We start from the raw sequence: 12,850 nt of genomic DNA on the forward strand, positions 1-12,850 counted from the left end.
TAACAACACTCTAAATTAAAGTTAGCTTTGGTTCAAAAAATAATTATCATTCAAATGAATATGAAAGCATACTGGTGACCAATTGGAGTTAATAGTTTATTTACAGTGAGGCATTCTAGTTTAAAAATATACAATGCTCAAATTTGACATTAGAATATATTTAGCATTGCTACACAGTCTATTTGTAAATATAAAATAAACATGTTTTGACTTCACACAAAGAATTTATGTTATGTATAAAATTATTCTACACACTACAAGGTACAATATCAATATATACATGCACATACATATAGTGTCATTAAGAAACTTTCTGGCAGTTTTTTGTTAACAAAATACTAGCACCTTTTACTGATGATTCTGTTTTTCCCCCCAATTTTGTCACCTAGATGTGAACTATAAGTCATGCCATTTGACTACTTCATTGGTGTCTTTAAGTTGGTTATCATGTCAGTCACTGAGGATTGTGCAAGTCAAAACTAAAACCACTTTTACCTTTAGGACCTTCTGAGTTGATCCAAGTGTCTCTAGAATAGAATGGTCTGGAGTCATGCTATTTGAACTCATATCACTAAGATCAAATGTGCCATAGAAAGACAGACATGGGTGTTATAATTACATGCATAAGATATGGCAAAGTATGAGTTATAAAATTATTAAATGAGCCGCGTCACAACAAAATCAACATAATGGGTTTGCGACAAGCATGGATCTAGACCAGTCTGCGCATCCGGGCAGTCTGATCAGGATCCATGCTGTTCGCCTACAAACTCTTACAAGTAGAGAAACTGATAGCGAACAGCATGGATCCTGATCAGACTGTGCAGATGCACAGGCTGGTCTGGATCCATGCTGGTTGCAAACACGTTATGTTGGTTTTGTCATGATATGGCTCAAATACAATTAAAATAATGTTATTTAAGTGATTAAGCATGGTGTTGAAGAACAAAGAAGAGAATGTTTGTTGCATTACAGGAGGTTACATTTGAATTGAATGCTTAAACCTGCTGTAACTAGGAGTAATTTAATTAGCCTTTCCAACCATTATAGAGCCATTATATCTAAGTTTATTTGCATCTTTAGTCACAAATGATTAAGACAAGTTTCATTTTAGTCTCAAATAAATAGAGTATTATCTTATTTTTTTTGCAGGTGTTTTCAAATTTTGAAAAATGGAGTATGTTTCTAAAAGTGTCAATATGGAAAACTGTAAAACTATGAGTCCTTGTCTATCACAAGATGTTAAAACATACCCGTTTATATGTGGAATCTGCTCAATAAAGTTTGACGATCTTTGTTTATTTCTACGTCATTTTAGAACTCACGGTAAAACTTCTCTACCAAACAATGATATCCATGCATGTAGTTGTCTTTATCAAGATGCATGGAGTGAAGAAGACAGCGGAAATAATGAGACATACAAGTGTCGAAGCTGTATGAAAATATTCTTCTCAATTTGTAAACTACACAGTCATATTGTTAATTGCTCTGCGTCAAATGGTTCATATATACTAGATAACAGTAGGAAGATGGTGTACCCACTTAGTTTGCACTGCTCTGAATATGAAGACAGAGGAAATGATACGTGTGAAAGTACTGATGCTGACAATGTAAAATTGATAGGAAAAAATAATAATCATAAAGCTGTAAAGGTGAATCAAAAGGAAAAGAAAACTTCTCCAAGTGATAACAATGTGAATCATAGTGATATAAATTTACATATGGATGAACTCAGTAATGGTTATAAATCTGATGATAAATTAAGTCATATCCAACATGTGGATCATATTCTCAAGTATGTTTGTAAATTGTTTGAAAAAAGCGAAGCTGAGAAAATTTCACAAGTTGAAAGCATGGATATTGACTTACTTGAGAAGACAAAAATCATTCCAAAGAAACAAGTAAATGCAAATTTTACACCAGAGAATTCCAGAACTGAGAAGGTTCAAACAAGAAACAAGAAAAAAAATTTCAAGAAGGCTAATTGTAACAAAGAGGCAGAAAATAAAGTCCAGCAACATGAAGTGAATAGTGATCATGTTGTTAAAACTGAAGTTGAAAAAGATAACTTACATGAGGAAAATAGTGATATACATAATTTTGGGAAATCTAACGCTGTATCTGTAGAATCAAGTAAAAGTAACACTGATTTCCTTCCTGAAAATGATAATTGTAATAATGATGCTGATAATGATAATGTTGATATTAAAAATGATGATGATGATGATGATGATTCAACAGATGAATATACTACTGAAGATTTAAATGTTATAGCTAATTTACAAAAGGGAAAGGTAAGAAGAGTGACAAAAAAGTCTCGAAAACATACAAAAATCAGGAAACAGGAAGATCATAAAGCTGAAGAAGAATGCTCTTACTGTGGAAAGATTCTCAAACCGCACAGGATGAAAAAACATGTGATAAGTCATACGGAGGACCGACCGTTCCTGTGCGATCTGTGTCCAAAATCATACAAATACGAGAATCATCTAAAGACACACAAGGCATCACATCAAGATGTTAAACCCTACTATTGTGAGATATGTGGTAAAGGATATGAGACCATTACAAGGTTAGTAGTTGATGACTTTGTTCTTCAAGTTAAAATTGTTTTATAACTTGTTCTTTTTGGAAGACTTCACAAACAATTTTATGTTGCAGTCATGGTCATATACTATCGTGTATATGGTAAATCAGGTTTCATGTCTGGCAAATTTTGGCATTATTATAATTTTTGCAAATCTTATATTAGTCAATTATTGAAATGTTTTGTTAGCGTTTAAGAATGTACCATACATATTGTCTATATTGGTGAGTGATTATTCAGGCCTCGACACTAACTTTTTTAACAGGTGGTAAGCCGGACCACTAGATTTGAAATTAAGGTGGTCCTTCCAGAAGTCAAGTGGTCAATTATTATATCACTTTACTGTAAGTTTAGAAAAAAGTATGCTTAAAATTGATGACAAAGATGTATTATTAACCTTTAAAGAAAACAGACATTTTAGATATATATTTTTATCTGAGAACAAGTTAGTAGGTATTCTGTCGTGAAGTTATTTGTTGTTTTTTTCATAGCTCATTCAAAAATACACAACAGGGCTCTTATTTGTGTTAACTTATATATTGAAGTGATTTCTGTCTCAACTCAAGTTAGGGAATAGTGAAACCATTTGTGTCTGGGTTTTTTTTTCTTACTGTTATTCAAATATACGTTAGCTTATTATTCTCACAGATTTATTATGAATACAGAATTTTTACCGCCCCTTTGCTTGTTGGTTGATATTTATTTTTTACATTGAGTATTTTTAACCTTTTATTAAAATTTTTAAACAAAAGTAATTTTAACTCTGGAAGAAATGGATCTCTTAGCGTTAAAAAGTTAAAATAAAGATAACTAGCAAATAACTTGATGCACTTCTCAGTTCCTTTAGTTTGCTGCCATTTTTCATGTATATGAAATTGAAAGTTCATACGGTATCCCATACAATATCATAATTACCATCGTCGGATACCCCACGTGTGATTAACATGTAAAATAACATAAATGTTAAAGGTTCCACTGTGGTAATCCGACGATGCATCATTACTAGCATCATTTGAATGCAATTTGTACCGAGCTTAATATCACAAATTCTTAACTCTTTTAACTTGCATAGACAAAATTTTAGCGACTTAAAATGAAAGTTATTGATGATTTAAGACCTTCTTTAACTTATCAGATTAATCTATTAATGAACCATATACATGCTCTAAGGACAAATGGTTTTAAACAAAATATATATAACATGATTTTGCCCAAATCGCCATTCTCCCAAATGAGCCTTGCACAAACCAGAAAATTCAAGTGGTCCGACGGACCAGTGCATTTCAAAATTAGGTGGTCCTTTCCAAAATCAGGTGGTCTCGGACCAACGGACCACCGCTAATGTCGAGGCCTGTTATTCACATGTGAGTTACTTTTACCATTGCCCTTTGAACATTAAATTACAGTTTATCAGGATGATTCCCAAGTATAATGCAAATGAAGAAACTTTGTAGGTAGATAGATCTCATTGGGTAGATGAGAAGTGCAACATGTGCAAAGAACAGTTACTCTGTCTTGTCTAAGTTTGGAATTATTGCACTTTGAACTTTGTCCAGGACATAACTCTAAAACTACAAGAGGTATACATTTCTGTGTCCAAAACCTGTTCAGGGGAGCATCACACGGTTCAACTGGCTCTTGTTTATTATTTGTTGATGCTATGAGAAACAAACCAATAACAATGACATTATGGTAAGATATTGTCATATACAGGTTATTTATATCATATTTTTCTTGGTATAATTTGACTTTGGCAATTAATGCAATTACATAAATTTATCAAGTAACTCTGAAGTGAGAAAATGGCCAGTTACGGTATAGTTGCAAAACCATATATTATAGCAATTAGCCATAAAGTAGGAAGTAGGAAATGTTTTGCAGGTTATAGAATCATTACAGAATGTTTATTACAGGTTGAGACATCACTCCATGATAAACCATTCAGACTCCAGACCTTGTGTGTGTAACGTATGTGGAGCAAGCTTTATTTCAAACTATAGGTTGAATAGACACATGAGGATGCATACAGGTCATTTATTGTTTATAAGTATACACTATTAAATCTATAACATTCAGGAATGCTTTCTCATACATAACATGTTGTTTCTGAACCCACTCCACAACTTTTACATATCTTGTTGTCTTTTTTCAAAACTCCATCTATACACACTGTTGTTTTGTTTGTAAATACCATCTATACACACTGTTGTTTTGTTTCTAAACTCCATCTATACACCCTGTTGTTTTGTTTTTAAACTCCATCTATACACACTGTTGTTTTGTTTCTAAACTCCATCTATACACCCTGTTGTTTTGTTTCTAAACTCCATCTATACACACTGTTGTTTTGTTTCTAAACTCCATCTATACACCCTGTTGTTTTGTTTCTAAACTCCATCTATACACACTGTTGTTTTGTTTCTAAACTCCATCTATACACACTGTTGTTTTGTTTCTAAACTCCATCTATACACACTGTTGTTTTGTTAATAACTCCATCTAACTTTCTGTTGTTTTGTTTCTAAACTCCATCTATACACACTGTTGTTTTGTTTTTAAACTCTATCTATACACCCTCTTGTTTTGTTTCTAAATTCCATCTATGCACATTGTTGTTTTGTTTCTAAACTCTATCTATACACCCTGTTGTTTTGTTTCTAAACTTCATCTTTACACCCTGTTGTTTTGTTTCTAAACTCCATCTATACACCCTGTTGTTTTGTTTCAAAACTCTATCTATACAGCCTGTTGTTTTGTTTCTAAACTCCATCTATGCACACTGTTGTTTTGTTTCTAAACTCCATCTATACATATTGTTGTTTTGTTTCTAAACTCCATCTATACACACTGTTGTTTTGTTTCTAAACTCCATCTGTACACATTGTTCTTTTGTTTCTAAACTCCATATATACACATTGTTGTTTTGTTTCTAAACTCCATCATACACATTGTTGTTTTGTTTCCATTCCATCTATACTTTCTGTTGTTTTGTTTCTAAACTCCATCTATACACACTGTTGTTTTGTTTCCATTCCATCTATACTTTCTGTTGTTTTGTTTCTAAACTCCATCTATACACACTGTTGTTTTGTTTCCATTCCATCTATACTTTCTGTTGTTTTGTTTCTAAACTCCATCTATACACACTGTTGTTTTGTTTCTAAACTCCATCTATACACATTGTTGTTTTGTTTCTAAATTCCATCTATACACCCTATTGTTTTGTTTCTAAACTCCATCTATACACATTTTTGTTTTGTTTCTAAACTCCATCTATACACATTGTTGTTTTGTTTCTAAATTCCATCTTTACACATTTTTGTCTAGTTTCTAAACTCCATCTATACACATTGTTGTTTTGTTTCTAAATTCCATCTATACACATTGTTGTTTTGTTTCTAAATTCCATCTATACACACTGTTGTTTTGTTTCTAAACTCCATTTATACACACTGTTGTTTTTGTTTCCATTCCATCTATACTTTCTGTTGTTTTGTTTCTAAACTCCATCTATACACACTGTTGTTTTGTTTCCATTCCATCTATACTTTCTGTTGTTTTGTTTCTAAACTCCATCTATACACACTGTTGTTTTGTTTCCATTTCGTCTATACTTTCTGTTGTTTTGTTTCTAAACTCCATCTATACACACTGCTGTCTTGTTTCTATACTCCATCTATACACACTGTTGTTTTGTTTCCATTCCATCTATACTTTCTGTTGTTTTGTTTCTAAACTCCATCTATACACACTGTTGTTTTGTTTCCATTTCGTCTATACTTTCTGTTGTTTTGTTTCTAAACTCCATCTATACACACTGCTGTTTTGTTTCTATACTCCATCTATACACACTGCTGTTTTGTTTCTATACTCAATCTATACACACTGTTGTTTTGTTTCTAAACTCCATCTATACACACTGTTGTTTTGTTTATAAACTCCATCTATACACACTGTTGTTTTGTTTCCATTCCATCTATACACACTGTTGTTTTGTTTCTAAACTCTATCTATACACATTGTTGTTTTGTTTCTAAACTCCATCTATACACATTGTTGTTTTGTTTCTAAACTCCATCTATACACACTGTTGTTTTGTTTCCACTCCATCTATACACATTAATGTTTTGTTTCTAAACTCCATCTATACACACTGTTGTTTTGTTTCTAAACTTCATCTACACACATTGTTGTTTTGTTTCTAAACTCCATCTATACACATTGTTGTTTTGTTTCTAAACTCCATCTACACACATTGTTGTTTTGTTTCTAAACTCCATCTACACACATTGTTGTTTTGTTTCTAAACTCCAACTATACACACTGCTGTTTTGTTTCTAAACTCCATCTATACACACTGTTGTTTTGTTTCTAAACTCCATCTATACACCCTGTTGTTTTGTTTCCATTCCATCTATACACATTGTTGTTTTGTTTCTAAACTCCATCTATACACATTGTTGTTTTGTTTCTTAACTCCATCTATACACACTGTTGTTTTGTTTCCACTCCATCTATACACATTGTTGTTTTGTTTCTAAACTCCATCTATACACATTGTTGTTTTGTTTCCATCTACACACATTGTTGTTTTGTTTCTAAACTCCATCTATACACACTGCTGTTTTGTTTCTAAACTCCATCTATACACACTGTTGTTTTGTTTCTAAACTCCATCTATACACCCTGTTGTTTTGTTTCCATTCCATCTATACACACTCTTGTCTTATTTACACCATCCTTTCAACTTGATGTTTTATTTAATCTTTAACGGGGCTGAATATTTTAAATTGTGAATTGAGAAAAAAAAAACGTTAACAATTTCATGAAAAATTTCAAATTATAAGACTGATTGAATATGTAACAGGGCAGACCATAATCTATACTTCATTCCACTATTTTGTTGTCTTTTTTCTAAACTTGATTCATATATCCTGAAACATTCATATATTTTAGGTGAGAAGTCGGTCCAGTGTGATTTATGTGGTATGGGATTTTCCACACGGTATAATCTTAATATTCATATACAGGGAGTCCACAAAAGAGATCGCCGCTTTACATGTGCAGAATGTGGTAAAACTTTCATGACAAACTATCAGCTTAAAGTGCATAAAATGAAGCATACAGGTAAATATAACTTTCAGAGGTAATTTGTTAGAAACTGAGATATTTTTTTGTATTTATTATACATAGGGGTTGTGTGCATTGTTGCATTAGCTCACAAAGTGCTTTATTTCAAGGTTATGAATAACAAATACTTATAAAATCCACAATATGTTAAGGTCACAAGCTTTCAATGCTGCATTTGAAATAATATTACTTAAGTAAAAATACTTTTAGGCCACCACCATAAAATTGTGTGAGGGGGTGCATATAGTGTTACCCTTGTCTGCGTATGTGCAGTTTGAATTTGTATCTTGTCTAAAACTTCTGCATGTTTTATTAAATTTCAAAATTAACTTTAAGTTAGTTAGTGCATACAAGCAACATTAGTATGTTATCCTTAACTTCTTTAAACAATATCTCCTTCTTATTACATTGTAGATTTTTACTAAACTTTATGCTCCACATGTCAAAATTGGCCCATGTTGGTTTCACTTTGTCATGATTTTTCTCTGGAGAAACTGTAATGTCCAGTCAGCTTAAATATTTAGCATGTAGCCTCACGTTGGGTCCTCTACCAAAGTTAAATAAATCAAGCTCACAGGTTTTAAAGTGACAACAGCTCTGGAGGTCAGTTATGTAGACTTATATAGGAAAATTTAGTCAAATCTACTTCTCTGAAAGTACATTGAAAATGGCTTAGAGCTGAACTTTTGACATGTATCATTGCCTAATGGACTTTTCTAAAGTTACATAAATTTTGATTTTGGGACATTAAAGGCTTGCCCAGGTACATTGACTACTAGAGAAAATTGATTTTTTTAAGTATTCTCAGAAACGACAATTCCTAGAGCCCATGTAGAATCTCTTTATGGTCCTCTAGTATAAATCATATCCACAGTGAGGGATAAAATTGTCTGCCCTTGGGGGACACATAGTTTACATAAACTATGACATCCTTGTTTTGCGGAGCTCTATATCTAAGGTTTTACACCAGGCGTGTGGGTCTCCCTCTTCGCCTGGTACCTTGAGGATTTCCATCTAATGCTTGTCTGGCTATATTGGGCTTTATTGAAGAGTAATAAAACATTCTCTAAATATTTCAGGTGAGCAATCAACGGCCATCATATCCTTCTTGTATAATAAAGAATGTCTTTTTTAATATGTATGAAATTTCAATTAGAGACATGATTATTATTTGATGTATTATTATCATATAACTATTTTATTATTACTATTGCGAAGGTGAAAGACCGTATAAGTGTGCTGTATGTAAGGCGGAATATATTGAACGTAAAGAACTAAGACGACATTTGAAGAAGCAACACAATATGCAATTAGAGGAGAACACGAATGCTTTAACAAGTAAATGACTTCTGTTATTATTTCTACCCATAAAACTGCAAAAGATAAGAGCAATGAAAAATTAGATCTTTATTTATGAAAAAATAAATGCACATGGTAAAAGCATAAAGATAGTTTTAAAAGCTAATATAATTTTCAAATTCAAATGATGTAGAGAATTTACAAGAACAGGATATAATTTTTTTTTAAATATTTATAGCAAAAGCACTTCATCATAACATATTTTCAAAATTAATACATTAACATATAGTCCAGGCACATGGTAGAACAGTCTGTACTTGTGTTGTATTGTATCATGTAAATTTATATTATTATATTTGAAACTATCACATACAGGTTATAATATACAATATTCAATAATATTTTGATCTAAGAGGACTTACATAACATTATGTGCAAGAGATGTTCTTAAAGTCAGAGCACATTTTACATAAAAAGTTAATTTACCAAAACCCATAAATTGAGCATAAACCTTTACTGAACAATAAATGAATTTGTAAAGTGCTCTATGTACAGCTCTATCTTGAAGTATGAACATACTAAATTTTATATTTCATTTGATATAAAGGTTACTCTGGGAAATCTTATTTCATTGTATTCTACAAAGTTTAACTACGTCAATAATAATGATCTATTTGTAACTGTCTGGCACTGATGATCTCCAGGAGAAATATATAGCAAACTTTCTGCTTTTAGCACAAATTGTGTACAACCTACGACAGCTGGGGAATATAATCTTTCTGTTTTTATTTAGCTATTTCAGATGTGATGGAAGGATATAACACTTCTAAAGTTACCTCAACAAGGGATACGGTTTATAGTCAGGGTACCGATCAGACAGAAACGTCAACGGCAGCAAACTATATCATAACTGATACTGAGAACTTGTATACCTACACCAACACTGACATGTGTACCTCGGCACCATATTATCCAGCGATAAAAAAATTAATCCCACCAAACGATTACCAAATGATTTACACCAACACTCAAGAATATAATTATGATAACTCGACAGATGAACTTACGTTACCTTTGACTGTACAAGAAATACAGGATTCTTGTGTTGTGAAAAATTTATCAAAACACAGTGCGGAGGGTCATGTTTAATTGAAAAGCCCCTCAACATGATGTTCATTTCAATAAAGATTTGGTAAATTCAGCTAAGGACGTATCAGTAGTGTCACAGGACAAAGTAGATCAAAATCTTACATCTTGTTTTGTTATTGTTCTTGTTTATGTTAAATTGTTTACTACATTCCATCCATCAACTGCCTGTATAAACTTGGTAAATTTCTTACCTTTTGGTATCAAATATTCATTAAGGAGAAACTCTTTTCTCATATGTAGGTTTTATAACCTTGGACTAAAGAATTTATGTGACCAAAATAAATTTATTAGAAGATAAGCACACAGTTTTAGACATAACCTGTTTGTTACTTTTGATGACACCAATCAGTGTTTATAAGTTGTACAATTATGGGCATTGCAACTTGTTGGGTTACAAGATTTGTTATGTGAAACTTTTATTTGAATCCGGACAGGGACTTTGGATTCTTTCATGTGAGGAAGCTATCCAGCTAGCTTACAGAACGTTGGTGGTTCTACTCAGGTGCCCGTTCGTGCCTGAAATAATGCACGGAAGGGCACATGAGGTCTTCCTCCACCAATAAAGCTGGAACGTCGCCAAATGACCTTTACTGTGTTGGTGTGACGTAAAACCCAAACAAACAAACTTTTATTATTATAACATATAGGCATAGGCAAAGGTGAAGAAATTTGCCGAGGATTGATACAGTATTGCAAGTTATCAGATAGAATCTTTACCAAGGATGGAATGTTATCAAAATATCTGTCGTATCATATCAGCAATTTAACATGACTTACTTATGTTAGTGATTATAGTGACCTCATTTTAGTTTTATAGTCCTCTATATTTTGTTAGTTAACCGTTTTGTATTTGTCAAAAAATGTATTGTTTTCGTTTTTGCTCATATTCTGTATACGAAAATTTGAAAGGAAACTAGTAGCAGGTGTATCAAGTACTTAGTCCAAAGTTTTAGTATTGGTTAATGAGATTGATATTAGTAGGAAAAAGTATTGTTTCATATTTTCTGTCATAAATGTTGCAAGATATGTAAGATGTATAGTACTCGGAAATAATTTGAAAAATTGATTCTTTAACAATTCTTAGTCTGATATTAGTTAAAACCTTTTTCTCTTTTTTATTTTTCTTGGTCATTTTGCATGATAAAAAATATTATATTCTGGAAAAACATAGTGAACAAATTATCTGAAACATGCTATTCTCCCAGGCCTCCATTATATGGTATGCAATTCTCTTTATATTATTTCATGTCCGTTCATGTCAAAAAACCTTCAGGGAGTCCCTTTAACATTTGTGATATACTTACAAATCAGATAAAAGCACTTTACAGCCCTTACTTAAGAATTTGTCACAGATTTTTTTTACATGTTTTAACTTCCTTAATTACTGATATAACAAAAATTCATGACTTATTTTTTGTGATTGCTTCATCTAGTTCATTAATGTCTTTGTCAAGTGATTTACCTTACAATTGTTTGGTAAAGATTTGTGAATTTGATGAAAGAACACAAACACTGTCATTATTTTCAATGCAGTTAGTTAATCATAAGTACTTGTCCCCTTAGTTTTAATAACATATAAGGTATATTGCCTTGCAGATGTTTGTCACTTAGTTAACACATACAATACATTGTCTGATCAAAAACTAGACAACACTTTGACCTACAGAACTCACTTTGACCTACCGTCCTCACTTTGACCTACCGTCCACACTTTGACCTACAGTCCTCATGTTGACCTACAGCCCTCACTTTTAGGGACAGTCCTCACGGTGCCTGTACAGTCCTCAATTTGACCTACAGTCCTTTTTTTGACGTACATTCCTCACTTTGACCTACAGTCCTCATTTTGACGTACAGTCCTCACTTTGACCTACAGTCCTCACTTTGAACTACAGTCCTCACTTTGAACTACAGTCCTCACTTTGACATACAGTCCTCACTTTGACCTACAGTCCTCACTTTGACCTACAGTCCTCACTTTGACCTACAGACCTCAATTTGACCTACAGTCCTCACTTTGAACTACAGTCCTCACTTTGAACTACAGTCCTCACTTTGACCTACAATCCTCACTTTGGCCTACAGTCCAGAGTAGAGTTTGTTACGATCTGTAGATCACCTCTATTTATTTTGAAATCATTTGGTTAAAGGTCAAGATCACTGTGACATAAAGTGTATGTAATCAATAACTAGAGATCACTTATCAGATACCGAAGGTTGTAGTTAGGTAACATGACAGATTGCTAACCATTACTGGTACTTCAATGTTTTGTTAACATCTCTTGTTTCTCTTTTTTTTATTTTAATTTGAGGTGATTTGATTTCCTGTGATATAAAAACTGCAATTGCTAGGAACATGATCAAATAGCTCCTGTCATTATTTTCATAACTCTTAATTCTTGTTATTTCTCTTAAAAAGCTATGAAACTTACTTTTATTCTAAATTCAATCTCTTAAAGAAAATGAAATACAGAAGAATAAGATTATTTCATTTAATTAACATGTAATGTCTATATGTTGATGCGTTACATTAGTGCATTTGTTAAAGTACATAAGTACATATTGATGTGTACATTGATACATACTGATGTGTACATAAGTAGATACTGATGTGTACATAAGTATGTATTGATGTGTACATTAGTGCATTTTGATGTGTACATTAGTACATACTGATGTGTACAT

At 32.3% G+C, this 12,850-nt stretch overlaps 1 protein-coding gene across 1 annotated transcript; it reads left to right on the forward strand.

Moving 5' to 3' along the window:
• Positions 1-1,156: 1,156 nt before the first annotated feature.
• Positions 1,157-12,589, forward strand: LOC132733224 (zinc finger protein 239-like). Its single transcript, XM_060719826.1, has 5 exons — positions 1,157-2,572; positions 4,501-4,616; positions 7,544-7,714; positions 8,936-9,055; positions 9,810-12,589. Exons 1-5 carry the CDS (start codon positions 1,173-1,175, stop codon positions 10,163-10,165), a joined length of 2,163 nt encoding a protein of 720 aa, XP_060575809.1. The 5' UTR covers positions 1,157-1,172; the 3' UTR covers positions 10,166-12,589.
• Positions 12,590-12,850: the final 261 nt, after the last annotated feature.

Source organism: Ruditapes philippinarum, unplaced genomic scaffold, assembly GCF_026571515.1.
Source record: "Ruditapes philippinarum isolate M1 unplaced genomic scaffold, ASM2657151v2 ctg6881_1_1_1_1, whole genome shotgun sequence".
Classification (NCBI taxonomy): domain Eukaryota; kingdom Metazoa; phylum Mollusca; class Bivalvia; order Venerida; family Veneridae; genus Ruditapes; species Ruditapes philippinarum.

Bases quoted from the DNA above. Each gene is read 5' to 3' on its own strand.
- LOC132733224 (XM_060719826.1), top strand. From the start codon at position 1,173: ATGGAGTATGTTTCTAAAAGTGTCAATATGGAAAACTGTAAAACTATG. The intron at 4,617-7,543 runs GTCATTTATTGT...CATATATTTTAG, and splicing joins ACACATGAGGATGCATACAG to GTGAGAAGTCGGTCCAGTGT. The intron at 7,715-8,935 runs GTAAATATAACT...ACTATTGCGAAG, and splicing joins GCATAAAATGAAGCATACAG to GTGAAAGACCGTATAAGTGT.